Below are 20040 nucleotides of genomic sequence, written 5' to 3'. Positions count from 1 at the left end.
TGTGTGTGTGCAATATTTAAATTTCATGACATGCAAACAATCAAATCAAAATATAATAATTGATTTTTCAGTTGAAATGTGAGTATATCATTTAGAGTCGGCCAATTTTAGTGCAAATTCTTACATTGGTATGTAAGTCCAAGTTATCAAATGCACAGAGATAAAATGAATAGGTAATGATTGAAGGATTTAATTGAAAAACTATCACTGTTTTTATTGTTTATTATAAACATTTATCACTTATGTTAATTATATTTTAAGTCGGTGTGCGCCCTAAGTTATCCTAATTACAAATTGTAAGTTGTATACAATGCTAGTACTAAGTATTTTAGAGACGCAAAATCATCAGTTTTAATAAGTTTTTGTCAGTCGAAACGTGATTTTGAACATATTTTTTTAATACTTAATTAATACTATTCCTTTAATTCCAACATGTCTCGTTAAATTGAGATGTAACTAAAAAAAAAACAAAATGAAGAGACTTTATTTTAAAACGTATTAACTACCCTGTATTTCAAGGTACAGGCAACACTAACGCATTTAAACCTGCAGAGATTTGGCATCTGAATCGCTCGCTCAGTCAGTTGACTAATTACCATGTTAGTATATTGAACATGTCTTCGTTTTTCTCTCCCATCTCAATATATCATCGGTATATTACTGTCATTACTAGCGCTCTTTTTTAAGTTATAATACACCGGGATAGTATACCTTAGTACAGCTATGTATGTATCACTACTTATCATACAAAGCGATACTCTATATATAATCTTAAATAAAGAAACGAATTGACGAAAAGTTTTATTTAACTTTTCCTACAAATTCTGCTAAATCTCACTTTTAGAGACTTTTTCTATTACAAAATCTATGACCGTCCGACTGTCTTTAGTACAGTTAAGGCTTTACAGCTGACATTAACCGAATTCGCTATCAAAATAATAAAAAGTTCGAAGCCAAAAGTAACACGAATTATGCCTTATTGTGTGAATCTGACGCATTTATTATTTTGAAGAGAAATTAATGTAATACATTATAGACGGAATTATATTACATAAAGTAATTGTTAACATGCGACATTAATACGACGATTCTCATTAAACTTAATCTAACGATAGTGTATTAAGTATTTGAGCCTAGTAATGCGTGCGCCTGCTCTTGTTGCGGGCGTGGTTTGCGAGACAAAGGCCGAACACGACTGCGATCAACTGAAACAATAAAAACAGAAGTTAATACATTTTTACATACAATTATGTACTACATAATAATAAATAGATATATATAATGGTTCAAATCGAAAATATATTCTCATAAATATCCCATCTAATGGAAAAGTGTCACCTTCATTTGGAGGCTTTGGCTTTTTTTAATATTGTCTATTCCTTACACCATCATTCCAACAACAAACGAGGGTATAATTATTAATTTTGTTGTTGGTAGGTCACTGGTCACTGGTCACCATTGTCCACAGACAATGACGACGTCATTAAACATTCCTTACATCGCGTTCGTGTTTTACTTCACCGCCGAGCACGAGATGAATTATAAACACAAATTAAGCACATGAAAATTCAGTGGTGCCTGCCTGGGTTTGAACCCGAAATTATCGGTTAAGATGCACGCGTTCTAACCACTGGGCCATCTCGGCTCTTGATATTATATATTATGCTTCGTAATATCCTATCGACTTAAAAAGCTATCTGCTTAAATTATAAAATATTTTTTAATGTAAATTATATTTATTATAAATTATCACCCAAAAACGTAACCTTTGTTTTTATATCAATGTAGATTATACGAACGATTGTAATGGAGATAAATAAAATCATAACATAAAACAAAACAAGTTCTATTTACTACACAATAAAGCTGTTTATCTTTCAAAATAATTTAGGATATTTTTTTAATCGAAATTCGTATTCTTGGAATATTTTTTATATTACTATATATTTTATAAATACATTTTAGTTAAACGTGAGTTTTTTTAAAACATCTACTACTTATACTGCAAAGTATCAAAGAGTGTCTCTTAGTATAGAATTTATTGGTATTTCATGAAAATAAACCGATCGATTGCAAAAGAATCGTTGAGTAAATTATACATCTATCCAAGATTAAAATTTGAAAATAACATAAAACCAGCAAGTAAAGATAACAAACGCAGTCTATTAAATTTTCTTTTTACGTAACTGCTTATAAGTGACGCATAAACGTCAACTCACCTCAATAGCCACAACGATGATGGCCACAACCCCAATGGCCAATCCAAAGGTCTGGAAGAAGTCTTGGACAATGGAATTGCAACCAGAGTAGGCGTTGACAACGGTGCAAGGTATACGGGCACAGCAGGACTCCGGCAGAGTGAGAGAGAGGTAGGAGGCAGGGCCCATAGGACCGCAGCACTTGAACTGTAAATAGATAAAATTATATTACATATTTATTTAAAAAAGGAAGGTAACTGGTAAGCTTAGCGGTAAAATAACTAAAAATGTTGTGCAGGGACCTAACAAGTCGGGTCGGCAGTCTTTCCAGCAGTACATTTTTTTGGGGGTAGTCATCTTAAAAGATAATTTAAGAAGTGAATTAGCCGTTTGTGGTCATAATATATCAGTGATCTCAAAGTCAAAGTCAAAGTCAAAAATCTTTATTCAATATAGAAGTGTTTGCACTTGCTTATTGATTGTCAAAAATCTACCACCGGTTCGGAATTTAGCACCTCGGACCTGAGAAGAACCGGCGAAAGAAACTCAGCGGGATATATTTTTTTTAATTTTTTTTAACCATTTTCCATGTAGGTACAATGATAAGTATATATTAGTTGTTTGAAACAGCCTGGAGGCGATCATTTCATTCCCAAGGTGTGCAGTCAACTAAAAAGTCATTAGTGTTGTAATATCCTTTAGCACACAAACGCTCTTTAACGACTTTTTTGAATTTTATAATTGAATAATTTTGAACGTTTTCTGGGATCCTGTTGTAAAAACGTATACGTTGCCCCAAAAAAGAGTTACTAACCCTGTGTAATCGGGTACTTGGAGTAACAAGTTTATTCTTGTTCCTAGTGTTAATAGAATGTACGTCACAATTTCTGGGAAAATCATTTATGTTTTTGCGTACATACATAACATTATCAAAAACAAATTGAGAAGCGACAGTCATTATTTTAATTTCTTTAAATTTACCTCTTAACGAATCTTTTGGGACCAGGTTATAAATTGCACGAATAGCCCTCTTCTGCAGTACAAAAATAGTATTAATGTCAGCTGCATTACCCCAGAGTAGGATGCCATACGACATTATACTATGGAAATAACTGAAGTACACAAGGCGTGCCGTATCCACATCAGTCAAAAGTCTAATTTTTTTTACCGCATAGGCTGCAGAGCTAAGTCTATTCGCCAATTTATTTATATGGGGGCCCCATTGGAGCTTAGAGTCTATTGTCATACCAAGGAACTCTGTTGATTCTAAAACATCTAATGCTTCCCCGTTTAAACGTACACTCGTTTTGACACATCTTACATTGGGAGTAGTGAATTTAATACATTTAGTCTTTTTACTATTTAACATTAAATTATTAACACTAAACCAATTTACTATTTCAGAGAGAGTATTGTTCACATCGTCATATATTGAAAGACGTCTTTTTATTTTAAAAATTAAAGAAGTATCATCAGCAAACAATACTATCTCGAGTTTATCACCTAGGAGATGTGGCAGGTCATTTATATAAACAAGGAAGAGAAATGGTCCAAGAATTGATCCTTGAGGGACCCCCACAGTAACTGGAGACCCGGGAGATCTCTTTCCATTTACATCAACCCTCTGAATGCGATTGCTCAGATACGAAATCAGAAGACTGAGTGCAGTGTCCCTAATTCCATAATGACGTAGCTTCCTGACCAAAGTTTCGTGTTGCACACAATCAAAGGCCTTAGATAAATCACAAAATATCCCTAAAGCATCCTGTGACTCCTCCCAGGCCCTGTAAATATTTTTAACGAGCTCAACACCAGCGTCAGTTGTCGAGCGACCCCTTGTAAATCCAAATTGTTTCTTGTGTAGCAACTTGTTATTGTTAAAATGTACTAGCATTTGATTTAGTAACAACTTTTCAAAGATCTTGCTAAGAGTTGGTAGTACAGAGATGGGCCTATAGTTGTTGGGGTCTGATGTACTACCTGATTTAAATATTGGTAATACTCTACTATGTTTCATGAGGTCAGGAAACACGCCACTAAGGACACATTTATTAAATATAGTGACAAGGTAGGGTGCGATTACATCAATTATTGAATTGACTACCTTGACAGAGATCCCCCACAGATCGGCCGTTTTCTTAATATCTAGTGATCTGAAGGAACTTATTACATCACTTACACTTACTGTATTAAATTTAAAGCTAATATTACATTCTTCCACATGGTTTTTTAATAATGATTCAGCAACGGTAGGAGAGGAATTTAATGAGTTAGTTGTCGAAAATGGAATGTCAGCAAAAAAATTTTCAAAAACAGTTGCAACATCCCGATCTGAGGAAAATAAATTGTTGTCAATAGATAAGCTAAAGTCGGAGATGTTATTTTTGACTCTTCCAGTTTCACAATTAATAATTTTCCATGTCATTTTAATTTTATCAGGTGCCTCAATAATTTTTTTTTTTATATGCAATGATTTAGCTGTATGACATACACGTTTGAATAGTTTAGAGTAGGCACTAACATAACTGATAAATGAAAAAGACCGGTTGTATGATCTTTCACTATAAAGTTCATACAACCTCTGCCTACTCTTGTGAATTCCGACAGTCGCCCAATCATTAAATTTAAGAAAATTCCTAGAATAGACTGTCTTGGAAGTAAATATGGCATTAAATTCTGTTTTAATTAATTTAAAAAAATTGTTATAAAGCTCATTAGAATTATCATTTAATTGTAAATATGAGAGCTTTGCCATGATATTACTTCTGAACTTCTCAATTCGATACAAATTGATTGGAACAAATGTCTGTTTTAAATCCTTAGCATTGTTATTTATTTGCAAATTAAATGAAGCCAACTGTCCACAATGATCAGAACTTAACATATTTATAATACATTTATGATTAGGTACACAGTTGGTAAATATGTTGTCAATACATGTTCCAGTGGATTCAGTGATTCTAGTTGGCTCTAAGAATAAGTTAATGAGGTTATATGAATATAATAATGATCTGAATCTAATACTTGTGCTACAGTTTTCTAATAAATTTATGTTGAAGTCACCACAAATAAAAATATATTTACTTGATCCAGATAATTTCAATAATGCACTTTCCAATATTTTCTCAAATGCTTCATATAACCCGCTAGGAGGTCTGTATACGCATACAACAATGACATGCTCAAGCTCTGCACAGGCTATTTCAATAGTCTGCTCAATAGAAAGGCTCACAACATCCTTACGTTCTTTAAATTTTAGATTTTTGTTAATAAGTATTAATGAGCCACCACGTATAGCTTTTTTTCTATTGAACATACTAGCCATCTGGTGACCACTAAAGTTAAACATAAACTGATAATTTACAAGCCAATGTTCTGTTATACATAAAATATCAATGGCATTACTGTTTATGAATAACTCAATTTCTAAATCTTTTCCTGTCATTCCTTGAATGTTTTGGTGCACCAGGTTTACAAGTTTACTATTATTATTGTTTTGATTATTTCTAATTTTAAGATTTAGGAATTTATCCAAGGTTAAATTACTATTAGGTAAATTAATATTAGTATTAATAATACTTGAGCCAGAGACTATCTCTTTTGTCTTAAAATTCAATTTAAATTACTTTTATCAGTGTTAATATAAATTAAATTGTTATTTTTATTATGCATATGATCCTTGGTAACATTAGGCATAAAATAATTATTGATATTGTAAGCTATTAGGTTACCAATTTGTCTTCTCGATTTTATTGGTAGGTACATAGTACCCTCTGTCAACTTAAATCTATATATGAATTTATTAATGTCAAATAACATAAAATCATTGCTACAATGTCGGGTCAAATTGTATAAAGATACATTTAAGTCATAAAATCTCACTGATTGATATACATATGTTGATACAATTATTATGATACGGTACGATAACTTCCGTAAAACTTAATTTTTATTTTGGTTCAAACAATCATAAAGTAAAATGGACTTACTGATCTTTCGATGCTCTGGAATGCTACTGGATCCCTGGAGAAACCTTCCGTCAACCAGCGCGGAATGTCATCCAAGAGTTCGTCTTGTTTCACAAATATCAACGTAGCCAGCGTTATTTTCAAGATCATTAGAACGATCATAAATATAGCGTACTGTAAAACAAATTAATTACTTTATAAAATGGGTGTATGTACTGCGAAATTAAGTGCTGCGTAAGAGGTCCACTTTCATCCCTTATAGGCGGAAAAACTCCACTAGGGGTCCACCATTTGCGCATTCCACCCTTATTTCAGCGACACTAAAAATGATAGCGCAGCACTGTAAAGGTTAACTGACTTCGCATTCAAATTTGCGCTCCGAACCGGTGGTAGTTTTTATAATTAATATATTTTTTTTAAATGGCGATTCGAAAAATCTTAGAATAAGTTTCTTTTGATTTTCTTATTGTCGTAAGCTTGCGTTAGGAGAGAGTAAGCACGCTTTACGCTTAATTCGTGGGCAAAGCAAGATTATTACTAGTTTCCTTAAAACATGCATTAATCTTTAATAAAAAAAGTAAAGTAACTTACAGTGACGAGCATGCAATTGCTCTCCCTAATGGCACCGCAGCATCCGAAGAATGCAACAATGAACACGATACATCCTACGACGATGGCTCCGATCGGTGTCAGCTGGAATATCTGCGAGTCCTCAAATATTTCGGTCACCTCTGATACTTGCAGTTCAACGGCGACACCCAGTCCTATTAGCGCTATACCAGCTAGCTGAAAAAAATAAAAATAGTGTCTTTATATTACAGGTAATATTTTTATTATTTATTTAACATTAGTAGATAGATTGACAAATGGGCTACCTGATATTTGGTAGGCACCAGAAATTGCCCATGTAAAAAATAGTTTGGTACAATTTAAGTTAATGAATCTATTGACTAACTATCAATTACAAAACGGCTTATAAGCCGCCTAGCAATAGCGAAGGTATTAGCAATTTCTTAAACTACCTATTATTTTATAAAATAATGAGGCGTAAGTGAAGATAAGTTATTTAGATCGATCGAATGTGTTTTAATAGTGTTCACTTTTTAATTTTCCAAACTACCCTTGGAAATTTATATTTTGCAGCACGCGTTACATTTTTAGGGACTCGTATAAGCTTGTATAGTACTTTTATATATTTTATTATAACTGTACCGCTCTTTATCAACTGTGTATGAGACTGTAACTGAGACTCTACAGATTATATCAACCGAATCTTATGATATTTTTTTCTTTTTTTAAGTGCATGAAGGAATCACCTCTGCCCATAGACATTAGCGCGGTAAAAAAATATAACGATTCCTTATACTACTACTGCGCCACCGACATTACACGGCTCAATCACTCTTTAAGCCGAAAAACAACAATACTAAATGTCGCTGCTTGGTGGTAAAATATATGATCAATGAGTAACCTACCCAGGGAGGGACTACCTAACTACCTGCATAAAGCCCTAAAACTAATTTCTTATTGGAATAGAACTGGTAGATCTTGATATTAGAACGCTCAAGTCTCAGCCAGACTTTAGGGATAATTATATATAAAATATAAATTTGCTACTAACCCTTAATAACCCTTGCATATATTTATGAGAAATCCCATTGCTAGGGCTTGTTACCTCGCCATGGATTTACTTGCTCGAGTGGCGTGCAGAATCAAATCATGATTTCAGTGTTATTTACATTTTGAAAAAAAGTATTTGCTTACGTGATTTATATGAGAACTTTCATACTAGTCGTACACACTTGAACAACACTTTAAAAATTCTTACGAAATCACAACTGTAATCGTTTGAACGTCACTTAAAATACGAAACTGTAAACAATTCGTCGTGGGAAACTGTGTCCGCTTTCAGCCCTCATTTGAATAATATGTTAAATAATAATTGTCACAATTAATTCACTTGAAAGCAATTTAGGAACCTACAAACTACGAGCTTAGATTCGTTTTATGTCTAGATAAGAGTTTTACAGTACAAAATAACTAAAACAAACGAGTTAAATTTATTATCCTGGTGTGCGTGACAACTATGCTTGACATACAACAAACGTTATACAACTTTACTAATCTTCGACAGTCTATGTACATCTACGTAATAATCGAAGCTAACGAAGTTTATGTTCAGTTAAGTTACCTGAGAATTAGTGGACCTATTTCGTCTTCGTTTGTGTAGCTTAGAGCTAAAATAACTTAGCGGAAAATTTAGGATTAATTACATAAATGTACTACCTGCTTGGTGTTAGGGTTTTGTGCAAGGCCGTCTGGGTGGATACAGCTTAAAGATAAAATATATGATGGGAGGGTACTCACTACAGCAATGCTTAGTATTGTTGTATCTTTTTAAGGATGTGTGAGCCAATGTAACTACAGCCACAAGGGAGATAACTTCGTTTCTAAGATTTGTGATGCATTGCTAATAAGAGGAATGATTTATATTTCTTCCAGTACCAATGTCTATGGTTAGTGGTAACCACTTAGGATTACATTAAAAAATAACATAACACCTAAAACAATTTACAGTTTCTTTATTTCTCTATTCAGAAACATTGTGTTTCATTGGTTTTGCTAAATAAGCTATGAAAACGTTCATTAATAATTTTAATGTCCAAAAAGGTTATACAAATTCAAATATAGCTTATCTTAGTGCTGTGGAATATCGTTATATCTACGCTTATCTTATCTGGTTATCAGTGAGGTGCGGAGGTGCAGCTCGCGTATGAATTAATAGGAAATAACACATTATTGATTTATTTCGTATTAAATTGTAGCATCCATGATGCTTTGCTGGTCTATAGTAGCCAGATTATTTTAAATAGTAAATGGAATATCGTGAAAGAATCCGATTTTATTATGAAGGTATATATTAGTATATAAAAATGGAGACGTACTTAGTTTACAAAATGATTGGTTAATATGAAATTTAAAACATAAATCCAGTTTTTAAAACAATTTTAGATCATTCATAGTAAGATCTAGTCTTTAAATATCCCTATGCTGCGCTAAGGCCTCGTCTCCTTTTTGCGGAGAAGGTTTGAAGCTTACTCCACAAGCAGTTACCGTCATAGATAAATAAGACTTTCATTAATGCCAACTTTTCAATGAAATTAGCAACGAATAGAAGTTTCGATTGAAACGATACGTCATTAATATTAAGTTTTTCAAAATGGCGGATAATACTTGCCAAAATCTAGATACAATACAAAAAAAAAAAACAATAGGAGAAACTAAAATAATGTTTAAGTGGGATTGAATCTAAGTATGAATGTAGGTACATTTTTTTTTACCAGAAAGAGTTTTTTGTGTATTACATAATAACATAAAACGTATACACATAATATTTTCATCGTGCAAAAACTATTGTTTCGCTTTCAACTTCGATATAATATTATTACACGTAAATTTCCATTATAGCGCTTTAATAATTCGGTGATAAAAGTATTAACAATAATAGTTTAATATTAAGCGCTAGATTGTTTGATTTTGTACGTATCGTTGTTACTATTTGAATACAGAACACAGTATCTACTTTGATAGTAGTAATCTTAATCCACTATATTAAGGTGTAAACTATAATCACTTAAAACAAACAAATATTATCAATCCCTTATTTATATAAAGTCAAAAGGCTGCCAATAATTGTGGGTTTGTAATTACACTGACTCACTGACACTTTGAGTTAAAACTCATTATGGAGAAAACTTTATTCTATTTACTTGGTGTCGGGCGTTGTGCAAGTCCGTCTCATTACCACCCAGTCGTCATATATTCTATGACCAAGCAATAATACTTAATATTCTAGTGTTTCGGCTTTTAGAGTGAGTGAGGCCCTGTTAATTCAGGCACAAGATTAGTTTCCATAGGTGGATGAAAGTAGTGGTAAAATTTTCTTAGGTGCCAATGTCTATGGACAACTTACCATCAAGTGGAACATTTGGCCGTCCGCCAACGATTTTATAAATAAATTTATTATAAAAATGTGTAAGTTCATCTATGCCTACGCCACCGCCTACTAGGTAAATGATCAAACACGTGCAATAATTTTGTTTAGTATGAACAATATAAAATATTCGTTTAATCTAATATAAAACCAATGGTAATCTGAATTTAATTTATGTGCTTTGTAATTAGTAAAATTAAGCATTTTTCTGAAACCTGATGTATGAGTAATAAGTATTAATTTTGTAGGTTATTTAAAATGAAAACTAAGTCAGTATAAAAATAGGGTATGATATTATATTAATTTTTGAAGCAATATCTCATATAGACAGATCTTATATAGACTAACACTAGCGATTTTATACTAATTTCTAAGTCTTCCTGTATACATATATATGTATTATGTTGTAAATAATGATATTATATAACAATTTATTTTACACATAGTTAGGTGTAGCTATATCGTTGATACATCAAAGTATAATATTCGTCTTTTTATGTTTTCAAACAATATAAATATTTGTACTCACCGCAAAGAATAGGTTCGCGAAGAACAATATGTATTTTACCAAGAATTCACCACAACCCATTTTGATATTATTATATATCTGAACTGAAATTTAAATAACACAAATGGTGCGTCCGCGCCTCGAAAGCCGTGTAAACTGAACGCAATATGGCGTTGATCGCGCCGTTTATCGGGACCGATAAGATTTTGGCGACATCGTTTCAAAGAATCGCCTTATTTTATTATTGTACCGTCGAAATTTAGCAATGAGTAATAACTGTTTTGTCGTTCGTTTATTAGATAAGCCATATTATGACATCAGAATACATTAAGATCAACTTAGGTGTGAGGTAGGTAGGAATACTATAAAATATGGCAAAAAATATTTTTTAATTGTTTATTTTTTTGTATTTACTAATATTTTAGTATAATCAATATCCAACCAATATTCGTAAAATGTAGATGTTGTTAAAGTGCTGCGGGTAAATACATGTGACCTTTATGGTACTAATTAAAATTAAACATAAGTTGGGTTGGGTTTAGAATAATTCTCCTCGATTTTGGAGAAACGAAGTGTTGTATATGTTAGAGGTTTGGTCCCTGATTAGAACAATACCACTCGCGTCTTGCTAAACTGCACCATTTTCGAGAAAATTAGGAGAAACTATTACAATCTATAGACGTAGAAATATGTCAAATAGATTGTAATATGACTGTAAGAGCAGGATAGTTGATATATTTCGTTTAAATTCGACAAGGACGCAACATAAAAGAGAGCTTGAGATATGTCAAAACGCTAAATGAATATGTCAAACGTCAAGAAGTGGTTCTGTTATTTATTCAAATTTCATTCCGTTGTTTCTCTTTGACTCGCGTGAAAGTGTGCTTGTTTCTTGTGGTTTAATTCGACGACTTTTGCTTTGATCTTGGACTCCTTCTCTTTGCTTACACGACTTCTCACTAATTGCTTTTATATACTGGATACCGATACCTTAGGCTTGAGGTCTGCCCGGAGAATATAAGGTCTGCTGATGCTTTGGTGCCTCTAGTAAAAAAGCTTGTAGGCACAATAATCGATATGGATGATGGAGCATATGACGGATTACAAAGTCATAATTATATTCATAAGAACGTTAATCATAGTGATCCTGAAAACCCGTTTATAAATAATAATAATAAAACAGCTTTATTTATTCCACAAACATAAATTGTAACCAACAGATTTAGTAAATTGAACCATTTTGATTTGTGGACCCCCTCAGGGTAAAAGCCTCCTCCAACGAATTCCATTTATTTCTGTTTTTGGCAGAGGTCATCCAGTCCCTTCCTATGTAGGCCACAATCTCGTCCTGCCACCGAGAGCACGGGCGACCTCTCTTTCTAGCGCCAAACGGTCCTTTCCATCTCGTGATGTTGATAGTCCATGACCAGCCCACCTACACTTCAGACTTTGAGAGAACTGTAGAGCATCCTTTAGCTTAGTTACCTTTCGGATCTTATTCTAATTTAATGGAGACGGCATATAATTATTAAAAAGCTTAGATTTGTACAATTGACTAGAGAATGAAATACAACCCCCCACCTGCAACCATAAGTCTATGTCAGTATATTTTGCAAACAATTGACGGATTGTTCTAGGAAGTGCGATATGTAAGTCTAATCATTTTCAGCTTTAATGGCTTTAACTTGTGACAACAGTGCACCGATCATTTCACCAATGCCAGAGAGGATGGAGAGCATAATAAAAAATATATATATATTACATACATTAGCAGCCCGTAAATGTCCCACTGCTGGGATAAAGGCCTCCTCTCCCTTTGAGGAGAAGGTTTGGAGCATATTCCACCACGCTGCTCCAATGCGGGTTGGCGGAATACACATGTGGCAGAATTTCGTTGAAATTAGACACATGCAGGTTTCCTCACGATGTTTTCCTTCACCGCTGAGCACGAGATGAATTATAAACACAAATTAAGCACATGAAATTTCAGTGGTGCCTGCCTGGGTTTGAACCCGAAATCATCGGTTAAGATGCACGCGTTCTAGCCACTGGGCCATCATATATATATGAGACTATGATAAGTCTCATATATATATGATAAAGGTAAAATGATTTTTATTATTTTTAAAGACTACCCACATGCTATGTATTAAAATATAAATGTTAATTGTACCTACTCGCAATTATGTTTCATTTATTGTGAATTACTATTCTTAATGAGAAATAATGATTTCTTACCAAATTTTCTGGTTGACAATTATGTAAGACAGGAATTATGTCATCGGACCTCAACTTGAGATCAAATTATCAGAAAACTTTGTTAGAATTATTAAATTGTCACATAGAATTGTGGCTTATTCTTTGACTTAATGAATAACGATTAACTGATCTATAAAATTTTACTTCTGGTAGTACAATATACAATGTAACGTAATCTCTGTCTCTAAATATTAATTTTGATAAAAAAGGAAAATACATTTAATCGAATATCGCCGATTCAAATCTGACGATGTCCAGCTCTTGAAAGATAACGTGAGAAAACCTGCATATGTCAGGTGAAATTATTGCCTGTGGCGGGCACAGGGATATCCTTCACCCCGTAGAGGATTCACCAGGCGAATATAAAAAATTAACACCGCAGAGGAGACTTTTGCCCATTACTGGAACATTTACCGGTAGTTACTTAACAAGATTACAATCGGCAATGAGTAACCGATTTTTTTGATAAAAAGTGACTTGTCAAGTTTTATTGAAATCGATACAGTCATTTTATCTATCTTCCACATTTCAATAACATGACAAATGTATTATAGCGTTAACATTATATTTAACTTATCACTTAGCGCTGAAAGTACCCAATTAATATTTAAAAACAAAACAAGTCTAAGATATCAGACAAACGAGTGGAACACCTAACCGTAAAGGTTACTGAAACTGTTGTACCATTAAAGACGTATTCCCGATTTACTTTGTTAGTGGTAGCGTGTAAAGAAACCGGTGTCTGCTTACTTAGTTACTTTAAATAGTTTGTTAAATTACGATTCAAATGTGCTTGTAAAAGCCTACTTCAATAAAGTATATTTTGAGTCGATTTGATTTGAAAGAGGAGAGTTGCAACTCAACTTAGCTTGCAAGATGTTTTTCCAGGTTTACTTTGACCTGAAAAATTAGTTTTTTGTCAAATGTCTCCCGTTGCATAAGAATGCAACATCGGTTTTAGTGAGTAAGAACTCACTAAAACCGATAACTAACTTCTACGGGATCGTCTTGTCATTACTCCTACCCCTGCGGTACTCCAATGGAAAGGAAAGAGACGGAGATTGGGTGACCTCGTCAGCAATGTTTGATCTTCAACAATTATTTTAGCACAAAATTCATTAGCTAGTAACTATTTTAAAAGCAATCTAATTATGTTATACGCTGCTATATTTTAATTTCAGGCGTTTTAATTTTAAATATATTGATTGTTTGCTCGTCTCCCTATATTTTATTGCAAAATATTATCCGTCAAGAATTATTGTAATAATTTATTACTTCAATTGGTCTACTTCAATCATTTGTATTGTGGTAAAATTCAAATTATAATACATCGTTAAAATTTAGTATAAACAGAAAATCTTCGTTTAAAGTTAACACTGGGTTAGTGGTCAAGTGGTGCCAAAATATAATATATAAAATATGTTTTAAAGATGGAAAAAATGCGTTGGTAGATAAATATAAAGGCTGAAGGCAATAAAGCGTTAAATTAACATGCAATAAGCTAACCTTTTTATCAGTGTTAGGATGTCGTGTCGGCCTATATTCTACCGATAAATATTAATCGTTAATTTTTCTCAATCTGGTTTTAAGGATGAGTGTAATTGTAAATGTAAGGGTTACATATCCCATGGTTAGACTAGACTTGTGTAAGGAGAGGTTTAAACTTTTAAACACCTAATATTATACGTTCTTGAAATTAAAAGAAAACATTGCAGGTAATTATTTCATTTTATAATCACACAAGGATTTTTTTTTTTTGAGGAATAGTCGAATAGAATTAGAAACGTATCTTAACCGTTATTTATTTGTCGAATTGCCTTTCCAGTAATTATTTATTATTTCATCCGGTTTTGCTTGTGTATTCGCTTTTGTTACTTCACTATAATGTGCACTAAATCTGCTTTATGTTTTACAATCTGATCTGTCGATATATTATACTAAATTAATTCAATATAAACTAAGTACATTATTATCAATCGTATCGCTATTTTATGATCGATAATCGTTATCAGAATCTATTGTCATATTTACTAGTTATGATGTCATTGACAAATTTGATCCCCTTGAAAATCGATTTTATTAAATGATATTTCTGAAACCGATCACGAAAATGTTAAAACATAATCCTATAAAAAAAATCAATTTATACTTTATTCAAATATTTAACGAGCACTTTTAAATTGTCATTTTACAGAATAGTAATAGTCGGTTTATTATTGTAATAAATGTTTAATTGTTTATTCTACGGAGAAGAATCGTTAAGTAAAACGATAGGCTCAAAAAAGTCAAAAATCTTTATTCAATATAGAAGTGTTTACACTTGCTTATTGATTGTCAAAAATTTGACTATTTGACTGATTTCTAAAATCCATTTTATATTATTAAGTAGAGGTTAAGGAACGCAGTAAAAGTTGTGTTTTTTAATTCTAGTACATATTTGCTGAAAAATATCAAATTAAAAAGTCCATATTTAAATAGAGCGTGAAAACGCTACTTTGACAATATGGCGCTGCAATGGGGTCGGTGACGTCACTTGCCTGTATTGTAATCTGTGGCACACATAATCCACGTACAGTAGGCAAACGAGGTTAAAAAGCAAGTGACGTCATCATAAGCCCGACCAATCAGGTGCGTTTTGTGTCACGTGACAAACGTTTAAAATAATGCATTTTTGTTTATGGATTTTTGAATAAATTAATTATTATTTTCAACTTTCGTTAATAAATAACCATTTTTAAACTCATAATATATACTGATTACTATAATTGACACTTTATTTTTCTCATTGTTTAATAGCTTATTGTACTGTTAGCCAACGTTTATTATTTTCGTAATTTTAATTATGCAAACGCTCATCTCACGCTATTTTAATCGGACTTAGGATAACTGGTTTTCCGATCGGTGATCACATACATAAATGGGTTTCCAATTTTTTTTTCAAATTCCCGTGAGCTATTTTACTTTTTTAACTTAATATTTTGATTTTAAGTCATAAAGGCGGTTTATTTATTTATTCTATTACAACTAAAAATCGTATTTTTTAGTCTGTATATCACGTGAAAAGCCGAGATGGCCCAGTGGTTAGAACACGTGCATCTTAACCGATGATTTCGGGTTCAAACCCAGACTGGCACCACTTAATTTTCATGTGCTTAATTTATGTTTATAATTAATCTCATGCTCAGCGGTGAAGGAAAACATCGTGAGGAACCCTGCATGTGTCTGATTTCAACGAAATTCTGTCACATGTGTATTCCACCAACCCGTATTGGAGCATCGAGGTAAAATATGCTCCAAGCCTACTCAAAGGGAGAGGAGGCCTTAGCCCAGCAATGGAAAATTTACAGGCTGCTAATGGAATGTAATTTACAATGTATTTTCCGAAAAACACTGAATATTTATAACTGTTAACAATGAGTACGGTTGAAGGTTTAAAATTTAATTTAATTTTATGGCAAGAAAGCATGTTTATTTTGCCGAAATACCTATATATATTTTTTGCTTTTTACTAGGAAAATCAATATTTTGAAGTGCTTTTACAAACATCGTAGAATACCCGTCGTAGATTATTATAAATTAAATGAAGTTTTGATCTATTAATTAAACAGTGATGCAACACGGGTACTTAAGCTAATTAACTTTTTAGCCTAGCGATGTAAAAGTTGCTGGTATCATAATGTCCAGTCGTCCCACTCTTAGCGCAAGCTTTGCACTACATGTGAGGGAAAACGGAATACTGGCAATTCTGTAAAATTATTATTATTATTTAGAAAAAAAAGAAAAACATATTAGCATCTCTTACTCCCGGACTACAGAGTTTTAGGCTCACTTATAAACCATTTCTGGTAAAATTAATAGTGATACCATGAATCACTTAGTAATATTTTATTTTACATTAAGTACGATAAAGTGTGTTAGATAATAAAGAAAACCGTCAAAATGATAGCAGATAAATAGAATACTTGACATGTAATAATTTCGCGAATTTGTCAAACAATTTTTACATATTTTATTTACCATACCTTGAAAATATGAACCGACGATATAACCTTTGATAATAGTTACAAGCTGTGGTTAAAATAGTATGCAATTTCAGACACGTGAGCAAACCTCGACATGAAAATAACGGAAAATGAGAAAATAACCCATGATAACGATGATCAGATATCACAATGATGAAGATTAACTTGTTAGCGGCAGGCAATCGTATTTATAGACAATTTTTAAAAACAACATATGCTTTTAAGAGCCAAGATGGCCCAGTGGTTAGAACGCGTGCATCTTAACCGATGATTTCGGGTTCAAACCCTGGCAGGCACCACTGAATTTTCATGTACTTAATTTGTGTTTATAATTCATAATGGTAAAGGAAAACATCGTGAGGAAACCTGTGTCTCATTTCAACGAAATTCTGCCACAGGTGTATTCCACCAACCCGCATTGGAGCAGCGTGGTGGAATATGCTCCAAACCTTCTCCTCAAAGCGAGAGGAGGCCTTAGCCCAGCAGTGGGAAATTTACAGGCTGCTAATGTAATGTAATGTAATGTAATGTATGCTTTTTTTGGTCATTTAAACTTTATTCACGAAAAGCAAATACTTACAACTTATAACCAATTCATCATGCCAAACCATCATAATTATGTCTGCCAGTCAACTTCAGCTAATCAGTTATTCACGGTGGAATAGGAAAACTAAATTAACAACCTGTAAATTACCTACTGTTGGGCTAAGGCCTGTCCTTTAGTGGCTTGGTGGTGATTCCACTATGCTGTCTCAATGTGAATTAGATGATACATATATGGCATAAGTTCATTTGACATACTATGCAAGTTTTCTCACGATGGGAAACCATCGTTCATTCACACATAAAAAATATTTTCTGAAATAAATAAAACTATATACTAATATTAAAAACAAAAAAGTCCTTAGTCTAGAAGAGTCTAGAGAGATATCACAAATGAGAAAAATAGACTTTGAAAACTTTTGAACGCTTAATACTAAATCTACTACTAACTGCCACACAGAGATATTACTCCTTATATCTCTGTGTAGCAGTTACACTCATTATTCAGTGGTTCTATTACCCATAATAATCTTCGAAGAATCAATAATTATAATCCTACGAATAGTACTGAAAAACGAGCTGTCCGGTCCATTTATAGTCAAAGTCAAAGTCAAAGTCAAAAATCTTTATTCAATATAGAAGTGTTTGCACTTGCTTATTGATTGTCAAAAATCTACCACCGGTTCGGAATTTAGCACCTCGGACCTGAGAAGAACCGGCGAAAGAAACTCAGCGGGATATATTTTTTTTCATTTTTTTTAACCATTTTCCATGTAGGTACAATGATAAGTATATATTAGTTGTTTGAAACAGCCTGGAGGCGATCATTTCATTCCCAAGGTGTGCAGTCAACTAAAAAGTCATTAGTGTTGTAATATCCTTTAGCACACAAACGCTCTTTAACGACTCTTTTGAATTTTATAATTGAATAATTTTGAACGTTTTCTGGGATCCTGTTGTAAAAACGTATACATTGCCCCAAAAAAGAGTTACTAACCCTGTGTAATCGGGTACTTGGAGTAACAAGTTTATTCTTGTTCCTAGTGTTAATAGAATGTACGTCACAATTTCTGGGAAAATCATTTATGTTTTTGCGTACATACATAACATTATCAAAAACAAATTGAGAAGCGACAGTCATTATTTTAATTTCTTTAAATTTACCTCTTAACGAATCTTTTGGGACCAGGTTATAAATTGCACGAATAGCCCTCTTCTGCAGTACAAAAATAGTATTAATGTCAGCTGCATTACCCCAGAGTAGGATGCCATACGACATTTATAATCTTGAAGCTCCCTTCGAGATGTTTTTAGTAAAGGTATTACAGATACTAACAGTTGCTTCACAGGTGCATACTCGTAATCCGATGGATACGGAGCGGATAATCCGACCCGATCAGAGTTCAGTTGCAGGACCAATAGATTTTTGGGCCTTTTGAAGGGGTGTAAAGTGTAAACACTTCCAGATTCACGACTTCGGATAACTGAGAATATTTTACGCAAAACCGCAAAAACGTAACAGGTCGCTTACGTTGCCTGGAAATTTAAATCAACGACCTCGATATCTGCGACCTTTCGACTAGCCACTAGACTAACGAGACAGAATAATCGTATATAAACCTATTTATGATAACATGGGGAAAAACCGAAACATTCTTCTCAAGAATCTTCTTCCTCTCCTTAATCCAGCAGTGAGATACTTACAGACGTTACGTGACAAAAATCACGACAGTTATAAACTTCTCATTGCCAAGTTATTCAAACACATACACACACATTTAATGTGACAACATTTCACATCAATTCGTAATCTAGAACAGAATGTCCCGAATCTTTTGGTTTCCATTGACATTAAATACGTCACCGATCAAGGTTTTCCCGCCGTCTCGTCTAACCAGTTCTCACCGATGTTGATTCATTCAGTAAATATGTACTTTAGAAATGGTTATTTGCGTTAAACTTTAATGATTTCAACTAAAATAATAAAATACCGTTAGACGTCAAGTAAATCATAACTTCGGACTCGATTTTATTTATTAGTCTATGTAAATTATAATTACTCTTTTGACATCTTTTGTATATGTTTTCTGTAACGTAGAATAAATTGTCAAATTTTAATGAATTCAGTACCTTTTATTAAAAATAGATACGCAGACTTCTAAACGGGAAACCTGATGGTAAATGTCACCACCGTACATAATTGTTAGAAATATTAACCATCTCTTATATCGCGAATTCACCACCAAACATTAGTAAGATGATATCTCGATTGGCCCTCTAATTACACTGGCACTCATCGTTGAAACCTATGATGTTTTTAATCTTCAATTCCATGTTAAACGCAAAACATACGTCACAAGTCATTAGCTAAATAGATGTAATTAACAAAATTATGGCAACCACTGCATCAGCTTCATCCATGTCGCGTAAAGATTTTTAACATGCGAAATTAAAAAGTACACAACTGTAATTAAGAAAAACTAAATTTAAAAGGTATAGATGAATATTACTCTGCTATTAAAATTACTCTTATGAAACTGTTTTTATT

The 20040-nt window shown here is 32.9% G+C and overlaps 1 protein-coding gene across 1 annotated transcript; it reads right to left on the bottom strand.

The window, feature by feature from the left end:
- Positions 1-216: 216 nt before the first annotated feature.
- Positions 217-11003, bottom strand: LOC125068659 (23 kDa integral membrane protein-like). Its single transcript, XM_047677922.1, has 5 exons — positions 10690-11003; positions 6758-6952; positions 6188-6340; positions 2220-2405; positions 217-1205 (listed from the first exon to the last, which is right to left on the bottom strand). Exons 1-5 carry the CDS (start codon positions 10747-10749, stop codon positions 1134-1136), a joined length of 666 nt encoding a protein of 221 aa, XP_047533878.1. The 5' UTR covers positions 10750-11003; the 3' UTR covers positions 217-1133.
- Positions 11004-20040: the final 9037 nt, after the last annotated feature.

Source organism: Vanessa atalanta, chromosome 14 (genome assembly GCF_905147765.1).
Source record: "Vanessa atalanta chromosome 14, ilVanAtal1.2, whole genome shotgun sequence".
NCBI classification, from domain to species: domain Eukaryota; kingdom Metazoa; phylum Arthropoda; class Insecta; order Lepidoptera; family Nymphalidae; genus Vanessa; species Vanessa atalanta.
Note: the sequence above shows the minus strand (reverse complement) of the source record. Positions and strands in the feature narration are given on the sequence as shown.